General features: G+C 46.4%; 1 protein-coding gene across 1 annotated transcript; it reads right to left on the minus strand.

The window, feature by feature from the left end:
- Window positions 1-1,052: 1,052 nt before the first annotated feature.
- CLDN2 (claudin 2) lies at window positions 1,053-11,221 on the minus strand. Its single transcript, XM_069462781.1, has 2 exons — window positions 11,071-11,221; window positions 1,053-3,898 (listed from the first exon to the last, which is right to left on the minus strand). The coding sequence occupies exon 2, from the start codon at window positions 3,714-3,716 to the stop codon at window positions 3,024-3,026; it is 693 nt and encodes a 230-aa protein (XP_069318882.1). The 5' UTR covers window positions 3,717-3,898; window positions 11,071-11,221; the 3' UTR covers window positions 1,053-3,023.
- Between the last annotated feature and the right edge of the window lie 11,185 nt (window positions 11,222-22,406).

Here is a 22,406-nt window from a genome sequence, read left to right on the forward strand (position 1 = left end):
CCTATGTGCTGAGACCCTCTAGGTGCAGGGCCTGGTTAAGCTGAATTTTGCAGGGCTCCGTTATTGTCAGTGTTTCCACAGTTAACACCCTTGTGAACAAGGCTTTGTTAATTCTCAATGAGAGCCATGGGGCTGGGGCACAAACACAATGGCCTTCGCTATTCCCTAGGTCTATGGCTAATCTAAATTATTTTATGAGAGAAGGTAATGGGGTGAGCTGAAAGATGTTTGTCTTGGACCCTGGCAGGACTCAGGAAGATTTCTAGGAAACTAGAGCAAAGCTTTTCTTGCTCAACCAGCTGAAGGGAATAGTTAGAACAGGGCCAAATCGTTGGCCTCCTAAACTCCCACACCCCCAGAGTTAGGAGAATTGGAACTGAGGTATTATGTCTTAATCAAATGTAAGCCTGGCATCCCCCTGGTAAGGCAGCTAACTGGGCCCACGCTGGCCAGCATGGCAAGAGGGGTGGTGCCAGGTGGTGCATTTGATGAATTGGTCCTGCTCTCCCAGATCACCCTCATGGAAGACGAGGAGAGCCTGCGCCCCTCACTGTTACCTGGCTGGCCATAGTTATTTTCCCTCTGCAGTTTCGGGAACTCTCGAAGGCTCTTCCTATTATTGGCTGTGAGTAATATCGAATCAGCAGGGTCCTACTTTGGGAGTCAGGAGACTGCAGTACTAACACCAGCTGTGTGGCCCTGGGAAAATTTCTTCACTTGTGTGGGCTTTAGTTTCCCCATCTGCTCAATGGACATGATCAGAACTCATTCACCTTCCTCTTAGTAGTGGTTCACAGAAAGAAAGGAATACATACATAATCATTTAACAAATAAGTGAAGTAAATGTTGTGAAAAGGAAAGAGCCCTGGTTAAGATGAAGAGGTAGAGTTTTGTGGGGAGAGGAGTTGCCATGCTTTCTGTTTCCAGTAAAGTCTAGAATTTTCTATTCATTCTGTGGGGAGAAAGGCCAGCTTCCATCCTCCCCTCCCCTAACCCAAATCCCTCCAATCACACCTGCCCTGTCTGGACCCCTTTTAATCAACAAAACAGACTCAATCAACAAGTGTTTATTGATCACCTACTGTGTGCTCGGCACTGTTACAGATAGTCTGGGGGATACAGAGAGGTCTAAGATGTGGTCCCTGCCCTCCAAGAGTTTACAGTGTACTTGTGAGATCAGACACACACATGAAAAGATAACTATCAATAGCTATCAATCAAAAATTGTGAATGATAAGCATCAAGAAGGGATTTATACATTGAGGGTTGGAGGAGGGAGGGAGAGGAGAGGAACGGAGTGGTCAGAGAAAGCTCAATGAAGGAGGTGACACTGAGCAAGTCCTCCAAGCACGAGGAGGACTTTGCTAAGGGGATGGGGCCTTCCAGGTTGGGAGAACAGCTGGAACGTAGGCAAGAAGGTGGAAATGTGAAAAGCACGTTAGAGACAATGAATGGGCCCCTTCTGCTGGCACTGAGGTTTGGGGAGGGGTACTGGAGTTTTTCAGAAGCTGTTCATGCCTAGGCTGGTGAGGGAAAAGGTCTTTGGCTTATGACCCCCACTCCCACTGCAGGGGAAATGGAGCATTTTCAGACCTTAGAGGTGGAACTGTCTACCTGGGAACCATTCTCTAATCTCCCACCTCAACCGCAATCCCGGCTCAGCCATCACTCAGACCATGGTCATAGCACCTTGGGAAGGGATGTGCCATGCTGGAGCCCTTGGTTGCCCTCTGGCAATTCTGGAATATCTTCTGATGGATGTGGGGAGAACAGGCCAGGCCCACTGGGTGCTGTGGTCTTCCAGAGGCTCTGTAGTACTCTGTGGGTAGCCCCCTGGGGGCCTGATCTCAGCCTTTGGGGCTGATTTTTCATTAGGCCTGAAGACCCTCTGAGGGGCTGCCTCTCTCTGGCACAGTAGAAACACCCACTGGAGCCACCACAGATGTCCACCCAGCTTCTTAGATACCAAAGTTCTTGTTCTTCTTTGGCCAGCAATGGGGAATGGTATCTTCCTCTGTACCACACATTTCCATGCTGTCATCCCCCAGCCCAGAACTATCTCTAGAAAAACCGGTTCACTGTTCTTAAGGCAACCATTGTCTAGGGTCCTTAGCCTTGTGGAGGAGGCCAGGAGGCAGGTCAGGTACCCCAGAAGCAGGCAGGGGCCTTAGCAGAAGTTGGGGCCGCAGCTTCTGAGGCAGTTTCTCAGGGGAGTCAAAGTCTGCTGCCGCCTGAGCTTTCCACCAGATCTTCTTTCCTCGTGTGTTCCTCAAGCCGCAGACTCCATCCCTGACCCGCAAACATGAGGGAATTCTGGGAAGTGCCCTGGGAAATGGTTCTGGTCTCTTTTTGGTCCCAGGCTGCCTACCTGTCCTCTCATCCTACACCCAGTTGCTTTCTGTTCCCTGGATGCTGTGGGATGGTTTTATTTCAGTTCGTGCACAAACCAGTCTGGACACTGTGGAGTCATAACAAGAGTGGAATGGAGGTTCCACGGCCCATTACTGACCAATCAATTTCTTTGGAGGGAGGCTTGAGAAGGAGATTTGAGCCATGCCCATTAAAGCCACCACTTCTCCCCCCCTCATCCCCCAGCAACAAGCTAAGAGCAACCTCAGCCAGAGGGAGAGGGTCTTTGATCAGAGAGAGTAAGTCCCCGGGATGTGATTAGTGGGTTTGGGGATGGATTCCCAGGTAAACCAAAGGGCAGAAGGGAGCCTCTGGGGCCTGGATAAAGGTAGGGGCTGCGGTTTCAAGTTGAGGGTTGGGGACTCAGGGCAGGGGGAGGGCGAGGTGAGGGAAACAGAAAGGCTGGCTTGGCAAGCATCCTGCAGGCAATTCAACCTGCATGCTGTCACACTAGCTCCCATTTCTGCCTTTGCTCAATCCAGCGGCCAAAGTCAGTCTATCCTCAGCAGCACCTTCTGACATGATCCAGTGGCAATGTCCCTCACCTGTGGCCCCAGAGGCCTGTCCACTGGTTTTCACAGACCCAGCCTCCCCCAGCTCTGGCCCCTGGTTCTTCACACATACCCTGTCAGACTGTAGGAGTTGAATTCACTCTTGGCTTTGAGAGGCTGACCAGGCCTGGGAGAGCTCCCAGTGGCAAGAGGCTGGGCTTGGTAGCCATCGTAGTAGTTGGAGCCATTTCTCCGGGTTGGGCAGGAAAAGCAGAGGATGATTCCAGCCACCAAGGAGAACAGGGAAGAAACAATGCCCAAGTAAATAGCCTCTCCGATCTCAAATTTCATGCTGTCAGGCACCAGTGGTGAGTAGAAGTCCCGCAGGATCCCATGAAGATTCCAGGCAACAGGAATGAAACCCAGGAGGCCTCCAAGGATGAAGAAGACTCCACCCACTACCGCCACTCTGTCTTTGGCTCGGGATTCTTGGCAGAAGACTGTGCATCTCATGCCCACCACAGAGATAATGCAGGCCAGCGAGGAGATTGCACTGGATGTCACCATCATGGCCTGGGCAGCCTGGATGTCAGCAGGCAGGCCTAGAAGGGTGCTGTAGATGTCACACTGGGTGATGCCTGTGCTGTGGGTGGCACACTCCATCCAGAGGCCCTTGGAAAAACCGACTGCCGTCACAATGCTGGCACCGACGTAAGAACTCGTTCTCCAACTAGGGAGCAACATGGCAACCACTGTGCCCAACAGCCCCAGAAGGCCTAGGATGTAGCCGACAAGTTGGACGCCAAGAGAGGCCATGGCAGACCTCTCAGTAGAAGTGTCTTCAGGGCCCGCTCCCTCTTCTTCTGGCTGCAGTTCTTGCTCCTCAGATCCCAGCCTCTAATCCCTCATTTCAGAGTAACTCTGCCAAGCTGACTTCTCTCCTCCTTACAAGTGTCTGTGGGTGGCCACAAGCAGGCTCAAGAAAGCATCTAGAAGACCTAAAAAAAAAAAAATCCATAAACCAGATTAAATATTGACCAGAAGCTTATGAGAAACCAGAAAATGCTGGATGCCTTTTGACCTTTGTTATCTTTAGAAATAACACACGAGAAAGGGGGAAAAAAAAAACTTTGAAAGTGGAGCCAAAATGTCATCACCTCCTGCGTAGGCACATGCCTTACGTTGGCAGCTAGACAAAGCCAAGGGCCAGACAGGTGGCTACTTTCCAGGAAGGTGGTGATGGCAGTGGCGGTTGTGGTGGCTGTGTTAACTGCTAGTGTCTAAGGCCTTCCACGTAACACGTTGCCAAGGAACAGTGCCACAGGGCCCCTCAATTGCAGACTGAGGCCAAACTCCAGGGGACTGGATCAGGAGGAACAGGTCCTAGAATTACAGCCTTGGACTCCGGCTTGTTAGAGGCCTGTTGAATCTCCAAGGGCCTAGAGAGTAGTGCCCACGGTGAAAATCTACTCCAGGGCACACTGGAGTAGGTGGGTAAAAAAGCATTCTGTTTGTACTCTGAGAGTTCAGATCTTTCCAGCTCTGCCCAAATCCCCCTCTGCAGGCTAGCCTATGGCCTCCTGCATGTATAACACACCCAGACATTTCCTATCTGGTCTCTTAATAGATGCCCTCACCATCATCAGCCTCTCAAATGATGAGGGAGTACTCTAGAGCAAAAAAGTTGTTCCAGGGCCTGGAGGGAGCCCTGAAATTCCCTGAGGTATGTATTAGGGGCACTAGGGCAGACAGGAGAAAGGGAGGCTGCTCTAGAATAGAGGGCTTTGTATGAGGCAGGCATCTGAGCCAATCCTTTGGAATCTCAGAGCTGTACAGGATTTTGCAGTGTTCAGGGAGCCCCCACTCTTACCAAGGTTCAGAACACTAAGGGTCAAGGGCACACCCTTCTCCCCATCCTCTACAAGACCCTCCAACCCACTAATTTTTTCAACTTACCACAATCTGGCTATTCCATTTTAGCCTTCTTCAAGATTTCTCTTTCCCTACTCATCTCTTACATGTGGGTATTCCTCAGAAGTCCATCCTTCTCTCAATCAACATTCTGTCCCTGAGCAAACTCATCTGCCCCCATGACATAATCTACTACCCATCCATCCACTGGCTCTTCCAAATCTGAATTTCCAGCGAAGACCCTCCTAAGCTTCCAAGACTGGCAGAGCAATCACCTAGTCAAAATGTCCACATGGAAATCTCTTAGGCACCTTGAATTTGACATGTCCAAAGAATACTTGCTCATCACCTCACTCATTGCACCTCTCCCCAAACGGTTCTTCCTTGGGTCCACTGCAGTCACTGAGTGATGCCTCTATCCATCCCCTTATGCTGGACCAAAATCCAGGAAGTGATCTTTGACACCTTTCTCACACATATCCCCGCATCCTACAATCACTGTGTCCCACCAGTTCTACCTATTGAATATATCTTGACTCCATGGCTCTCCACCTCCACTGCTACTTTCCTAGTTCAGGGTTTCATCATTCTCTCTCACCTGGACTATAGCACCAGCTCTCTAACTGGTCTTACTTCTAATCTTGCCTCCTCCACACTGTCTTCAAGGTAATCTTTCAACACATTAATCTGATCAAGTCACTACTGTACATAAAACATTGCAATGGCTTCTCATCAACTAAAGGATAAAGTCCAAACTTGCCTGTACTCCATTACCTCTCAAGCTTAGTCTCCTGCCATTCCCCTCCTTGTACTCTATACTCTTGCTGAACTAATTTATTTTCAGTTCTTCAATCATGCCATGTGGTCTTTTGCTCCCAAATGTGAGCACAGATTGTTCTATGCGGAATGCTCTGCATTCTTCTTCCTTTATTTAGTGCCTTCTCACCCTTTAGGACTCAGCTCAGATGTCTTTTACTCTAGCCTGGGTCAAGTGCCCCTCCTTTATGTTCTTACAGTATCTTGTGTTTACTTACTTCCATCACAGTATTAATAACAACAATAATAGCAACACATATAGTGTTTCTTATGTGACCATTATAAGCACTTTACACATTTTAATTCATTTAATCATCATGACAAGTTTTTTGTGGTAGGTACTATAATCCTTACTGGACAGATGAGGAAACTGAGGTAGAGAGAGTAATTTTTGCACGATATTGCAATTTCCTGTTTAAACCCTTATTCTGCCCCATTGGTCTGTGAGCTACTGGAGTACAGGTACTGTATCTTATTTTTCTCTGTATCTCATGTGCCTTGCACAGTGCTTTACCCAGAGCAGGAGTTCAAAAAATGTTTTCCTAGTGAATGAATAAAAATGGCAAAGAAACTGGAGACCATTCTCCTAAGTAAAGTATCTCAAGAGTGGAAAAACGAGCACCACATGTACTCTCTATTAAATTGGAACTAATGAATGAGCACACATGTGCACAGAGGGAAGTAAAACTCAGTGGAAATCAAGCAGGGGGGAGAGGGGATGAGAGAAGGGGTAAAAACCTACCTGGTGGGTGCAATGAACACTGGTTGGGTGATGGACACATCTATAGCCGTGACTAAAGCATTACAAAAGCGATCCATGTAACTAGAAACATTTGTAACCCTTAATATTTTGAAATAAATAAAAAAAGAAAGTAAAAAAAAAGTTGAAAGAGGTTTGAGGAGCTCCATATGACTACCAGATAGGGACTTTCTAAATGAGTCAATGATGCTGCAGTGTTAGGGTCATCGAAGTGCTGCCCAATGTTGGAAAAGAAGATTGAGAGAAGGACAAGGGATCAGAGGAAGAAGGGGATTAATAGAAAGAGAGAGAGAGAGAGAATGAATGTGTGTGCAAGTGCAAGAAGAGTTACACCATTATATATATTGGGCAGCACTTCGATGACCCTTACACTGCAGTGTCATTGACTCATTTAGAAAGTCCCTATCTGGTAGTCATATAGAGCCCCTTGAAACCTCTTTACCACTTTTATTCAGTCATTAAGAAGACTTTTTTTTTTTTTTTGAGACAGAGTCTCACTCTGTCTGTCACCTGGGCTAGAGTGCCATGGCATCAGCCTAGCTCACAGCAACCTCAAACTCCTGGGCTCAAGCGATCCTCCTGCCTCAGCCTCCCGAGTAGCTGGGACTACAGGCATGCGCCACCAAGCCCGGTTATTTTTTTCTATATATTTTTAGTTGTCCAGCTAATTTCTTTCTATTTTTTGTAGAGACAGGGTCTCGCTCTTGCTCAGGCTGGTCTCAAACTCCTGACCTCAAGTGATCCTCCCACCTCGGCCTCTCAGAGTGCTAGGATTACAGGCATGAGCCACTGCACCTGGGCCCAAGAAGACATTTTTTGAACTCCTGCTTTGGGTAGAGCACTGTGAAAGGCACAAGACCTTTGTTGAATACCTTGTCTCTTCAAATTCTAAACAATTTGAAGATGAAAAAACTTATATTAAACTTCTATTGTGCCTCCTCAGCACTGGGCACATGGTTGATAATAGCATTCATCAGCGTTGGATATGACAGTGCCAATGCAAAGCAGTGCAGAGTAGGAGCCAGTAAACATTTGATGACAGGTGAGGTGGGAGATCTAGTTTGAATCTCAGCTCTGTCACTTAGCAGCTGTGACACTGAGCAAGTCTTCTTACAGCATTTGTTTTCTTATTGCTAACCTGGGCACAGTAGTACCTATCCTGATCACGACTGAGCAGCTCAGTAAAGCCTTCAGTGCTTCTTGGCAATCTTTCTCCTTCTCCTGGGAAGCATTCTCCTGATGACTACTTCAAATATTTACCATTCTTTTTGAGCTCCCTACCCCACCTCCTCCCTGTGCAGCTATTAGCTTATCTTGATCGTTCTCTTTGCAGCCAAGATCCTTAAACAGCCATTAAGATTGATGTCTCCAACTTCATCACAGTTTCACTCACTGCTCGGCCCTCTGTAATCTGGCTTCTGTCATTAGCCCTTGACAGAAAATGTTCTCACCAAAGCTATCCGCTATTTCCTTGTTTCAAAATCCAGTGGTCATATCTGTCATCTCAGCTTGTCCCTTTCCTTCCTAAAACTGTCTTCTCCCTTGTTTTCTGTAGCACCACTGTTTTCCTTACCTTACAAAATGATTCTTCCAGGTATCCTTTATAAGTTTCTCTTCTTCTGCCCACCCTTTAAATCTGACTATTCCTGCTGTCTTAGGGTTTCACCTAGACTTCCAGACTGCTGTTCTCAGTCTTAACATTCTCCATGGGTGATCTCACCCACTCTGTCTCTATGCCAGTGACTCCTGAATTTATACCTCTTCCGCAGATCTCTCTCCTGAACTCAAGATATGTACAGTCAACTGCATTTGGAATGACCCCACCTGAATGTTTTAATGGCACCTCAAATTTAACATTTGCAAAGCTGAAGTCATCTACCCTCTTCTCCCCACCCTCAAACTATTCCTCATCCAGTGTCCCCTATCTCATTAGGGCCATCACCCATCCAGTAACCCAAGTTAGTCATCCTGGATTCCTCACCTATTGTTGACATATAATTAATTATGAAGTCCCATCAGATCTACCTTCAAAATATATCATGAATCCACCCACTTCTTTTTATCTGTACTGTCCAAACTTTAGTTCAAACCATACAACCATCATCTCTTGTCTGTTTGGAAATCTCATAGGCACCTCAAATTGGTCTCTTTAATTCCACTTCTGCCCCACTTCTTTGATCAATTATCCATCCAATAGTCAAGGGTTTTTTCTAAAGTAGAAACCAAATCATGACTATCACCTCACCCTTTGCCATGCTTAAAAAACTTCAGGAGTTCTTAAGTGCTTTCAGAATGAAGTTCAAACTCCCCAGCCCAGGAAACCCAGAGAACCCTCCATTGTATGATCCCTGCCTTTCTTCGCAGCCTCATCTCTCACCATTAACTTCCAACCTCATGCTTTATGCTGCTACACACACACACACACACACACACACACACACGATCCAGCCATGCTTAAGCACTTGAATATCTCTGAATTTGCCTTTCTTTCTGTCCTAAGCCCTTAAGCATGCTATTCCGTCATCCACCATTCGCTTGGATAATTGCTAGTCATTCAATTCATCCTCTCCTTGAAACCGTCCTTGGGACCCCCCTACTTCCCACCCAGGCTGGGTTAAATACAGTTCCTTTGTCCCTCGTATCTGTATCTGGGCTTCCAGTGAGAGTGGGTGAGATACCTTGAGGTTTTCAAGGGGAAGACCTACTGCCTCCCAGAGAAGCGCAGCTCCTGCTTCAGCCTTCCTGGGATGGCAGCAGAAGAGCCAAGCTTAAGTTTCTTATGGAAATCAACAGTGTCCCCAAGAGGTGAGTCTCTCCAAAGAGCCAGTCCTGACTCAGAAGGAGTAAGTAGGAAAGTATTTTGGGGCAGTGGGAGGGCAGGGTCAAGAAAAAGCCACCACTGAGGCTTGGAAGCTCTAGAGAGTCTGACTTGGCATAGCTGGGAAGGAATAACAACTTGTTCTTACAAGTTGTTGGAGCTTATTCGAATGGCAGAAATGGCCCCATGGGGGTTAGCTTTAAGCCAAGGTCAGAAAGACAGGTAGACAGATGGTTGGGTGGTAAGCCGGGCTAGGTTCAGCCAGGATTTTGTTTGATGAGCAGTTGAGGTGAGGACAGACAGGGTTTAGATGAAGGGTCCTGGCCTGAGTTGTGCCTGGAAACTGATTGAGGAAGTCCCCTAACTTCTCTAGGCCCCACTTTGCTCATCTCCAAAGTTTTGAATCTCAAACAAGGTAATGGGGATAGGAAACCATTTTGACAAATACAGAAGACCGAAAAGCTGTTATTACAAGCAGGCAGCTTTAAAAGAAACCTCTTTTTGAGGGATCCTCCTAGAAGCCAAGTGCTGGCTGCTCTAAAGGTACAGAAAACTCTAGGCCTTGCCAGCTGAATTTGTCTTCTGGGCATGGGGCCAACAAACTCCATGGCCCCAGGGCCCGCCCGGCAAGAAGGTTTCACTTAGGATACTTGCCTAATCTTCCTTAGGGGAGGGATTGGAGCTGTAGGAGAGGATTAGGAAGGTCAAGATTGACAGCCACTCCTGACTTAACCCCTTCCTGCCTAGGCACTTGCCCTGCTACTCTCCATGTCTCTTGCTCTAAGAATCTTGTGCATGGTACCCCTTCTTTGGGGGCACCCTCATAAGACTGCATGGGACAGGACATTTATGGTTATCAGGCTCAAGGAAGGTCCAAATGTGGCCTCCTGAGAGTGATGGGGGCCACCACAACCCTCTTGGGTCAGTCAGCCTTATTTCTCCATCCCTTGATCTCACCGACCCTCAGAGGACTCTGAGACAATTGCCCCCTTCTCTGAATCTCATCCCCAGCTGCCAGAGGCCCTAGTAGCTGGCAAAGCCATTTCCTTGAGGCCCTACTTTCTCGAAAGTTTGTCCTTGGAGCAGTTTGCCTTTCCTTCTACATCAGTTGATTGATGACAACTCAGGGAACTGCAACTGGATTGAGAGATTTTCTAATAGTTTTTAAAAGTTTATTTTTGTCCTGATCATCAAACTAAAACATTCTCACTTTTAGAACACCGGAAAACACAGAAAGGCAGAATTTGGAAAACAAAAATCACCTACAATCTGCCCTCCTGGAAGTGCTGTGAGTATGGAGTTCCAACTCCATTTTCAAGGAGGGCACTTGGAGAGAATAATGCCTCAGTCCAAAGCAGGAATTTCTAATGACAGACTTTCAGGGCGGTGGGGGAGAGCCATTCCAGGGCTTCAAGGGGAGACTTTAGGACTTCACTCAGGAGCCCACCTGCTGCTGCCTCTCTGAGCCTTCATGCCGAGGAGGGCACTGGAGCTGGCTGTGAGGGAGGACCTCTTCCAGCCCCGCTCCGGGACAGTTAGGCAGAGGGGTAAACTATAGCTCCCTTTTGTTCCATTTTTATCCCCGTCCTTTGGCCCCCAAAAGCTCCAGCCAGAAATGATCTGATTTGGAGAGTGCTTCCTTTGGCCCTGTAGTTTTGAAGATGGGAACCTTTGTGATAGCTTTGAAGAACCAAATACCACCAACCTAAGTGCCACCAGAATTTTCCCTCCCATACCCTTTACTCAGAACCCAAGGCGGCCCAGCCTGGCTCCACCATGGGCTGAACTGATAGCAACTAGGAAGGAAGAACGCTCACACAGGTGAACTCAAAAGGCAGCATCTAAATCAGGATGGAGATACTTACAGAGCAGTTCTTTTGCAGAGCCTTGGAGTGGGAGATGCCCCTGAAGAGGGAGGAAGGGCTCCTGAGGGAGGGGAGCGAAGTGCAAGGGGCTATGGCCTGAAGTGATAAAGGATTTCTAATTGTTAACCACAGCTTTGCAAAATCCATCTGCAAACCTGAGCCTTGGGTCAGAGACTTATTGCAGATCAGAATTAAACCCCTGGAGGCTGGGAAAGATTGAGGTACTTAAAAAAAAAAAGATTTGGTGGGTTTTGTGTTTTTTCTGTCAAAAACTCCAGCTGGGCTTTTGTGTGGTGACCTCTGTGAACCCAGGGGAGGCCTCTTGGGGAGGGCGGTTTGGCCCAAGGTGGAATTCAGAACATTCCAGCTTTGAGGGTGGTGAGAGGAGGGGTCTCTGTTATGCCCATTAGGTGTCCCTGGCTAGCAGCCCTGAGGCCCAGCATGGAGTAAGCCTCATAAACACAGCCCTGGTGAGCCAGTGCCCAAGCAGCCCTGGGCTCTTCTACCCAGCTTGGTTCTCCTGCAAGCTCCCAGCCCTACCCCCCACCAAAGTTGCTCCCAAGGCTCAAGGGTGAACATGTGTACTATAGGTTTAGACTCTGTGAGTTCAAGAGCAGGTCCTACAGGTGGAAATGAGGTGGCCCTCAACGGCAGGCCTCCCCTTTTTACCACATACCGCAGTACCATACACTATGTCATTTAAGCCTCTCAAAAGTGCTTTGGAATGGAGTGCAGTGACTGGGTTTCCTCTGAAAATGGAATAAAAGCTTTCCTGTATTTTTCCTGAGTAGAAAAATACTAGATGCTATTGAAAAGAAGTCAGAAAATGAAGTACGAAGAAGAAACTAGAGGTCCTCGTAATGCTACCGGCCAGAAATGGTCATTGGTAACATTTTGATGTACTGTAGAAGACATCAGTAGAAATATTTTTTATAAAATTGAATCATACTATACCTACAGTTATTTAACCTTCTGTCATTGCTAAATAATGTGTCATGCACCATGTCAATTAAAAAACAGAGCTACATCATTCTCTTATGGCTGTGCTGCATTCTATCATATAAAATATTATTCATTTAACCACTGCCTACTAAACATTTTTATTTTAATTTTTTCACTACTATATCCTAGCATCTTTGTACATAATACTGACAAATTCCTAGGAATAGAATTGTTAGGTCAAAGAGTATGCATGCTTTAAAGGTTAATACAACATATTCCAAAAGTAGGGCAGCTATTACTATTTCCAGATGAGGAAACCTAACCCAATGAGATGAAAAGAATGAATTACCCGACATCCCAAGTTGAGTAGTAATAGTTAAATCCGGAATCTAGGTCTCTAGATGTCTAGTTCAGTAAACTTTCCAATGTACCACACTGACTCCCTCCCAAGGATTCATATGTAAAAATGATAAAGCTAGTGGCCACTATTCATTGAACACTTTCTAGGTGCCAGGCACCATGCTGAGGGCTTTCCTATCCATTGTTACACTGAGCTAGTGCAGAGCAGAGCCAGGCCTGCATACCAAACCTGACCAACTCTGGGGCTTGCCTCTTACTCATTACGCTCAACTCCCTTTTCAAGTAATATCAAGGCAAATAGTCAGATTTGTTGTTTAGGGTGAATTTTGTGAAGCAAATCAGAAATCACCTTCCCAAGGTGGCCCATCCCTGCCTTGCACTTATCCCCTGGCAGTGCTCCTGAGCAAGGGTCTCTCAAGGGTACTCCCCCTTGGCAGGCTGGGACAGACTTAAAGTGCAGCCATGCCTGAGCTCAGGCCTGGGGCATCTGTGGGCACAAAAGCAAGCAAGGTTAAAAGGGTGGGAGGGATACCAGGCTAAGGGCAAGTCTGTCTATCTTCTTTCTCTAGGCTTCAACCAGCCAACTTCCCAAGGCTGGGCTAATGAATGTGAAAGTATTTTGACAAGTTAGAAAATGCTGGTTGAATGCAAGATATTAGAACGTAAGGTAGTAGAGGGGCACCTTATCAGCTCACAATGATTCTGTGCAATTGAGGATAGGAAAAGGCAGAATCTTAGGGGCAGGTGCCAGGGCGGATGAGGGGACTGTGTTGGCAGGATGTGGTTACCAGATTGGCAATCATTCAAGGACTGGGTTCTAACACCATGTTTCCTATAAGTCAGCACTATCAGATCCTGGTGGAATCATGCCAAAGGCTATGACTCCTCAGTATTGAGCCTGGGAGGCTTCTTAATAATCATTCTGCTAAGACCCCTGCTGGGATCCAGAGAGCATAGATAGGTGAGGCGATGGAGAGGGTCTGAAAGAAGAGAGGAAAGAATAGCAGGCTGAGAAAATCAGTATCTGATTTAGGAGAGGAGTGAATGGTGAGAGAAAAGAAAGGGAAGAAAATAAGGGTCTGGGAAGAGATGGATGAGGGAAGAGAACAGGAGAAGAGGTAGGAGAGGGGTCTTTGAGGAAAAAATCTAAGAGAGCTCTGTATAAAGCATGGTCTTGAGGAGAGGGAGGAGATGTTGCTATGAAAAGAGGAGTCTAGAAGGAGAAATGAGAAATTCTAGGGGAAAGGGGGTAGGGATGAGAAGACTTTGGGAGAAGGAGTCAGGTCTAGGGCAGAAAGAGGCTTAGAGACATTTCATCTTCATTATTCCACCAAACCAAGAAGTTCTTTTCACGGTCACCAATCACCAAATCCACTGGCCACATTTTAGTCCTTAACTTCCATGACCTCTATGCAGCTTTCAGTGCCCTAGATAACTTCGCCTTTCTTAAAATGCTTTCTCCTCTTGGCCCTTGTGACATAATGCACCCCTGGTTTTTCTCCTGTCTCTCTGAGTTCTTCTTCATTGGCTCCTCTGCCTCTGCCAGACCCTTAAATATGGATATTTCTCAGGAGCCTGACCTAGGCTCCTCTTTTCCCACTCCACATCCCCACTCTGGGAAGTCTCATTTATTCTCCGTGGTTTCAATTACCCTGTATAATCTTATGACTTCCAAATCGTCATTTCCAGCGCAGACTTCTGTGAGCTTCAGACCTCTATATACTGGCATCTCCATTCGGATAGCTCAAAGTCATCTCAAACACAACATGTCCAAAACTATATCCTTGATTCCCTTTTGAATGAAAACCAATCCTCCCTCAGTCTTCTCTATTTGAGAAAGCCAATTGTTTAAGCCAGAAACCTCAGAGTTAGCCTTAATTTCACTCTTGTCTTTCTCTGACTCTCCATACTCTGTCTCATCTGACCTGTAAGTCCTTCCAATTCTACCTCCAAGATACAGTTCTTCCATCCATCCACTGGTTTGCACTTCCACCTCCACTGCCATCCTCTTTCCCCTAGACACTGCAACAGCCTCCGGATTTCTCTGCTTCTCCTCTTGGCTTTCAACGGTCCATTCTCCACACAGTAGCTGTGCATGGTTTGGCCCCCACCTAGCTCTCCAAACTGATTTTGTGCTACTCTCCTCACTCGTTACACTCCCCACTGGCTCACTTTCAGTTTCTCAAACCTACTATGCTCTCCCTCCCCTCTAGGCCTTTAAAAGTCCTATTCCTTCTGCCTAGAACTTTCTGGACCCTGAGCTCAGCCCACCTTCAGCTGGCTTTCTCTGAAAAACTTCTCTTTCAGGTCTCAGCTTAGGCATTGCTTCCCTGATTCCTGATGCCCCTTAGTTGAATGTTCCTACTCTGTGTTGCCAAAGCACTTTGTCACCCTTGTTATCCAACCCCCCCCCTCCCCCGCAAATTGCAAATTGTCCTGGGTTGTATTTGTTGTTTCTTCTCCACCATAGGGCTATGAATCCCTGGAGGGCTTGGCTTTCATTTGTTGTTTTCATCATGCTACCCTAGGCTAATACAGTGATTAGCACATAGCAGTTGCACCACTGAATTGATGGAACTGGACTGAGAAGAGAATGTGGTGAGAAGGGAAACAGTAGATCAGTCAGGGAAGGGAGGAGTCTGGGAGAAGAGGAAGGAGAGACAAAATGATGTTGTAAGGGAGTTCTGGGAGGGGAGGCAAGAGAAGGGCTCATGAAGACACATCTGGCAGGAAAGAGAGAATAGAGGTTTGAGAGGAGATGGATAAGAAGCTCTAGGAGAGGCTGGGCGCGGTGGCTCACGCCTGTAATCCTAGCACTCTGGGAGGCCGAGGCGGGTGGATCACTCAAGGTCAGGAGTTTGAGACCAGCCTGAGCAAGAGTGAGACCCCGTCTCTACTAAAAAAAAATAGAAAGAAATTATCTGGCCAACTAAATATATATAGAAAAAATTAGCCGGGCATGGTGGCGCATGCCTGTAGTCCCAGCTACTCGGGAGGCTGAGGCAGTAGGATCGCTTAAGCCCAGGAGTTTGAGGTTGCTGTGAGCTAGGCTGATGCCACGGCACTCACTCTAGCCCGGGCAACAAAGCGAGACTCTGTCTCAAAAAAAAAAAAAAAAAAAAAAAAAGAAGATCTAGGAGGAAAGATGTGGAACAAGTGGTTCCCAAGGACCAATGCAAAGACTTTTAAGAAGGAAGGCAGGGTATGGTGAAGAAATCACCGATAGAAGGAAACTAAGGTCCATGTGCCAAGATTTTTTAATTATTTAAAGTTTATTCAATTTAAAGGACTATCTGTAATTCTGAGCTTATTCTTTGAATAGTTAGTATTAAGGTTTCTTTTGTAAAATAAGAGGTGGTAGTATTAATATTTGTTAGGGTGGAAATTTTTTTAATGCCCTTAATTACAAAATGAAAAGTTTTGCAACCACATGTCAATTCCTCCTCATTGTTTTTAAATTGTAAATTTAAGTTTTAAATTTTGAAATTGCACTGGTTGAAGTACCAAAGAGAGGAGAGCTCTGGGAAGAGAACATTCTATGTCAATGGGTCTCAACATTTTTGTTCTCAGGACCACTTTACACTCTTAAAGATTATTTAGGAAATGACCCAAATCTCTTTCAACTAGTGAATGGAGAAACAAAGTGTGGTATGTCTGTATACAATGGACTGCTACTCCACAATAGAAAGGGGAGTGTACAATTGATACATGCTGAGTGAAACAGCCAGACTCAAAAACGCTGCTTACTGTATGTTCCATTTATATGACATGCTCAAAATGACAAAACTATAGAGATGGAGAACATATTAGTGGTTGCCAGGGGTTGGGTGGGGGAAGTGGTTGAATACAATGATGTGGCAGAAGGGAATTATCTGGGGTGTTGAACTCTAATGGTTGTTCCATAACTATGCATTCATCAAAATTCAGGGAGCTGCACACCAAAAAGAGTGAATTTTATGCATCCTTCCACATTTTGTCACACAGAATATTAAAAAGTCATCTGTGTAAATTTTAAAATAAATAAATAAAAGACATTAGCTAAAAAATTATCGAGGACTCCAAGGGGCTTTTATTTTTATGGGTTATATCTACTGACATTTAACATTTGAAATTAAAACTGAAGCATTTTAAAACCATTTATTAATTTAAAATCACAGTTATAAACCCATGACATGATAAAATCATGTATATTTATGAAAAATAGCTATGTTTTTTGAAACAAAAAACGGCAAGAAAGTGGCATTATATTAGATTTTCACAATTCTCTTTAATATCCGGCCAAACAAAAGGCAGCTGAGTTCTCATTTTCGCTCTTGCATTCCCGCTGTTGCAGTACGTTGTTTCGATTGAAGTATATGAAGAAAATCCAGCCTGACAAAGATAGGGAGTTAGAGCAAGGGGGTACTTGATGGTCTTTTTAGGCAGAATTCTAACAGTGACCTACAACTGACTCTCACCTGTAGAGAAATGCCCTCCCCTTTGAGAGTGGGTGTTTATGATGAGCGATCACTCCCATGGTTATGTTAGTTATCTGGCAAAGGGAAATTATCCAGGTGGGCCTAATCCAATCATGGCAGTCCTTAAAAAGAGGGTTTTCTCGTGGCAGAAAAGGAAGTCAGATTCAAAGTGTGAGAAGTACTTGACATGCCATTCATTGATGGTTTGAAAATAAAGGAGGCCATGAGGGTAGCTTCTAGAAGCAGAGAGCAGCCTTTGGATGAGAGGCGGAAGGCGATGGGGCCTCAGACTCACACTCTGAAGGAAATGGGCTCTGCTAACAATCTGGGTAAGCTCAGAAGGGAATTTCTCTCCAGGGCCTCCAGATAAGAGCCCAGTTCCACTGACAACTTCACCCTGTGAGACCCTAAGCAGAGAAAACAGGTGAATCCACATGGACTTGTGACATATATAACTGTGAGATAATAAATAGGTGTTGTATAATGTTAAGTTGTTAAGTTTGTGCTAATTTGTTATGGCAACAATAGAAAACTGATAAATTGTGTGGGGATTCTTCTTGATAACTACACCTGAACTTCAGGAGTGGTAGTTTCTTAATGTTTATTTGCTATGTTGAATCTGAAAGCATATCAGGGAACGTTTTGTACTCTGTTACATGATTTTGTAACATCATGCATTAGTTATTTGGAAAATATCAGTCTACCCGCTCATGCAGATCTTCCAATTGTTGATTCATTTTTGATTATACAATATTGAAAAATCACGTTCATTACTATTATTAATAATCTTTTCAGAAAGGTCTATAGGGTACCAGGAAGCTCTCAAGCTCACAGTGGCAGATACAGGTTTTCCAAAATTGTCCTTTTTACTTGAAAGCTTAAATTTTATCATTGACAACAAACAGTATCATCAGTTCTTTTTCTTGAGGTGACAGGGTTCATTTTTAACAAAATACTGGCAAAGTACCCAAGTTTGAATAACCATAATTTGCCTGTCAATCATTCTTTCAAGTTAAAAAAAAAAAGCGTTCCATGAAAAATTGGCTAGTTTAGCTTGTAATTCAATTGCACAAGTGCTTTTCCTCATGGCAGCCATCATACCTCAGTATGCAGAAGTGCTTTCTATATCCTTCCTATTTTGTTACACAGATTATGAAGAAGACATACTCAGAGGATTGATATTGAATAGAAGTTAATAATTTTTACTTTTTCATCAAGACATTCGTAAGAGAAGCTGGCATTTCTTCTACCAGGAATACATTGGTGCTAAAGAGTAACATGAATACAATGTAATGCCACTGCCTTGGTCCTTGCTAAGGCACCTGCACTTTTACCCACCATTGCTTTTGCTCCTTCAGTGCAAATGTCAACACAGTAAAAAATGCAAATAGTGTCTTAGTATGATCATGAAAGTAGTTTTGACTGAACCCCCTGAATCTTAGGAGCACCATGGGGTCTTTTTTTTTTTGAGACAAAGTCTCGCTCTGTTGCCCGGGCTAGAGTGAGTGCCGTGGTGTCAGCCTAGCTCACAGTAACCTCAAACTCCTGGGCTCAAGCAATCCTTCTGCCTCAGCCTCCCGAGTAGCTGGGACTACAGGCATGCACCACCACGCCCGGCTAATTTTTTCTATATATATTTTTAGTTGTCCATATAATTTATTTCTATTTTTAGTAGAGACAGGGTCTCGCTCTTGCTCAGGCTGGTCTCAAACTCCTGAGCTCAAACGATCCACCCGCCTCGGCCTCCCAAGTGCTAGGATTACAGGTGTGAGCCACCACGCCAGGCCACCATGGGGTCTTTGGACCACATTTTTAGGGCTGCTGGTCTAGGCTGAGGCTGGAAGAGGAAGGAAGAGGCCTGGAGAGGGTGGAGATGAAATTTTAATCATAATTAGAAATGTCCTGTCAATAGAGGAGTCACTTGGGAATGAGGAGGAGGAGAGAATCCCTAATTCCTTCTCCCAAGGATCTCTGCTGTGCCATTTCCTACTCCTGACCTATCTTGGTCATGAGCTGTCCCAGCCAAGTCAACAGCTACCCTCTAAAGCCATTCCCATCCTGGGATCTTGGATGCTCTGCCTTACAAGGCCAAAATAAAACGCTAACAGAGAATCTCATCCTGGCCCATGCACCTGTCAGGGCTGTTTGCCACCCTACCCGGGAGCCCCAAAGCCCTGCTAGACTAAATCTGTTCGTCAAATACCATTCCGTGACACCTGCTGTGTCCTGAGTCCTGTGCCAAGCGCTGATGGGAGGGAGGAGACATGACTAAGCCACAGCCCCTTCCTGGATCACCCCAATAGAGAGGCTTGCATCCCATCTGAAAAAGTGACTGAAAAGAAGGCTGGCACCCTTACATGGGAGCAGAGCTCAAATGAGAGGCCTTGGGGAAGGAAGCAGATGTTAGCGTGGCTTGGAGGCTCCCTGCAGTAAGTGTGGGTTCAAGGAGGACCTGAAAAGGAGAGGCAGAATTGGTGTCATGGGGGAGAGAGAAGGATTTCTAGACTTGGGCAGGGGGGTGGAGACGATCACGTGCAGGGACAGTATAGTAACAAGCCTGCTGGAAGTGACAGGGAGAGCTGGGTGGAGCCAGAGGTAAGGCTGGGGGTACAGGGAAAATCTGTGAGTGCCTGACTTATTCCCGTCAGTCATGGGCTGCCAATGCAGGTGTGTGAGCAGGATGGAAGCTGGGTTTTAGGAAGCTGAATCTGGCCAAGCATGCAGAAAACACCTGAAAGTGTATGGAACAAAAAGAATTAACACCAGTGTATGCACAGTGTTTAATTCCATCCTCACTCCAGCCCTGTGAGATAGGTACTGTTATTTTCATCCCCAGGAAACTGAGGCTCTGAGAAATTGATTAACTCACCCAAGGTCACCTGGAGGGAAACGACCGAGGAAGGATTCCAAGCCAGGCCTGCTTCCAGAGCCTGTGCTCTGAATAACCACAGTATACTCAATGAAGGAGCCAATATCTACCGAGTACTAAATACTCATCAGGCTTGAAGCAAAATCTATGCACTATTTCATCCAGTCTTCACAGCAACACTGTGAGGTAAGGACCATTCTTATCCCACATACCCACATCCAACTGTAGGGCCCAGGCTTTTCCACTTTAAGGCATCAGACGAGAAGGGTCTGCGCTGGAGTGGCAGCCAGACCTTTCAATAGCTATTTCTTTTTTTTTTGAGACAGAGTCTCGCTGTGTTGCCCGGGCTAGAGTGCCGTGGCGTCAGCCTAGCTCACAGCAACCTCAAACTCCTGGGCTCAAGCGATCCTCCTGCCTCAGCCTCCCGAGTAGCTGGGACTACAGGCCACCATGCCCGGCTAACTTTTTCTGTATATTTTTGGTTGTCCATATAATTTCTTTCTATTTTTAGTAGAGACAGGGTCTCACGCTTGCTCAGGCTGGTCTCGAACTCCTGAGCTCAAACGATCCACCCTTCTCGGCCTCCCAGAGTGCTAGGATTACAGGTGTGTGAGCCACCGCGCCCGGCCTTAGTAGCTATTTCATCCTGGTCAATCACTTACTCTCTCCACGCCCCAGTTTTCTGCTCATCTTTAAATGGGAGCAATAATCCTAACTTATAGGGTTTTTATAAGGAGTAAATAAAACAATAAAGCAATCAAGTGCTTAGCATAGCGCCTGGCACACAGTAAGCATTCAATAAATGTTAGCTATTTTTTTTTATTGCTGTTGTTGTTATTAAGAGTTTGTCAGGGTCCGCCTCCCAGGAAGGGAGCTGCCACTAGTTACCAATGTCTTAGTTACCAATTGCTTATTAGCCAGGACACCAAGACTAAAAAGACAGAGGAAAGACCGCACTGCTGGGAATTCAGCACCACTCCATCGTCCCAAGGTCTCAGGCCAGGCTGGGAAAAGAGGCTTCACCAGAGAAGAGGAGCTGGATAGGGTGGCCAAGGGGCTAGGGTGGAGCTGGGTGGACTGAAAGGCGAAAGGTGAGGGAAGGAGCCCGGCTAGGAGTGACTTTTCCAGGCACCCTCCCTCCCACCCTTCTCCTTCCCCAGAGCTTTGTTTTTCTAGGCCTCTGCCGTCCAAATGAGGAGCAAATGGGGAGCTGCTAGAGGCTCTGCCAGGAGAGCCCGCGCCACATGGGCCACAGCCCTGGCTCAAATGGCGGGCCAAGCGGCAAAGGGTGCAGGAGGAGAGCTGACCCAGCAACAAACTGTTCTCCAGAGGAGACCCCCTGTCCCAGGAACCCAAGGGGCTGGGTCCAAGATTTGGCACATTTGGGACATTTGGACTTGAGGACAGAGGCCCCAGGCACCATTTGCTATTTTTGCTTTGGGGGCAGGCTTGGGTCAGGGAGAGAAAATTCTCCCTTCCTCCTCTCTCAGAGCAGGCCCTGCCTTATTTCTGGCATCCACTTGGCATCTTCACTGGGCACTTAGGCTTCCTGTCTCCAGCCCCTGGGGCCCTAGCTCACAGGGCAGAGGCTGGAGGGGAAAAGGGTAAGAGCTCCTTCCCGGAGGTGAGCGCAGAACCTGTTGCTGGGGCTTTCCACCTGCCATTCCAGGTCTGCTCCCTCGATGCCTGCCGGCCCACCCTGCCCAGCCCACCTGTCCACACCGGCCCCCAGTGAAGGGCAGGGCAGGCCAGTGCTTAAGAGCACAGAGACTACCCAAGTTCAAATCCTAGCCTTGTCACTTTCAGCTCTGTGATCTTGGGCCAGGTACTTGTCTCATCTATAAACTGAAGCTTTGAATAGTACCTTCCTCATAGAGTTGTTTGTGAGGCTTAAGTTAATCCATGCAGAGTGCTTAGAACAATGCCTGGCCCATAAATGTTTAACAAATGTTCTCTACTCTTATTATCTGCCTCTGTGCCACTTCTCCCTGCCGGAATGACATTTTCCCCTTCTCTCTGCCTCTGTAAACCCAGCGCAGCTCCATCTCCGCCTCCTCCATGAAGTCTTTCTGGCATTATCCAGTCTCCTGACCTTTGTTGCGCCCCCTAGTGAGACTAGAACCATTTTGAGAGTTAGGGACTGTGACCTGAACAGCACCAACTAAACGGAGCACGGAGTAGCATCTGCACTAACCCCCTTAGTGCCGTCAAATTTTTTGACTGTGGGGCCGGGCGCGGTGGCTCACGCCTGTAATCCTAGCACTCTGGGAGGCCGAGGCAGGTGGATCGCTCAAGGTCAGGAGTTCGAGACCAGCCTGAGCAAGAGTGAGACCCCCGTCTCTACTAAAAATAGAAAGAAATTATATGGACAACTAAAATATATATATACAAAAAATTAGCCGGGCATGGTGGCACATGCCTGTAGTCCCAGCTACTCGGGAGGCTGAGGCAGTAGGATCGCTTCAGCCCAGGAGTTTGAGGTTCCTGTGAGCTAGGCTGACGCCACGGCACTCACTCTAGCCCGGGCAACAGAGTGAGACTCTGTCTCAAAAAAAAAAAAAGAATTTTTTGACTGTGACCCAGAATAAGAAATACATTTTACAGCACAACCCAGTACATGCGTTTGCATATCTTTATATAGAGACACTGTATAGTTATATTCATATATATGTATCTATACAAAAGCTTCACGGAAAACAAAAGCTTCA

This window comes from Eulemur rufifrons, chromosome 30 (assembly GCF_041146395.1).
Source record: "Eulemur rufifrons isolate Redbay chromosome 30, OSU_ERuf_1, whole genome shotgun sequence".
Lineage (NCBI taxonomy): Eukaryota > Metazoa > Chordata > Mammalia > Primates > Lemuridae > Eulemur > Eulemur rufifrons.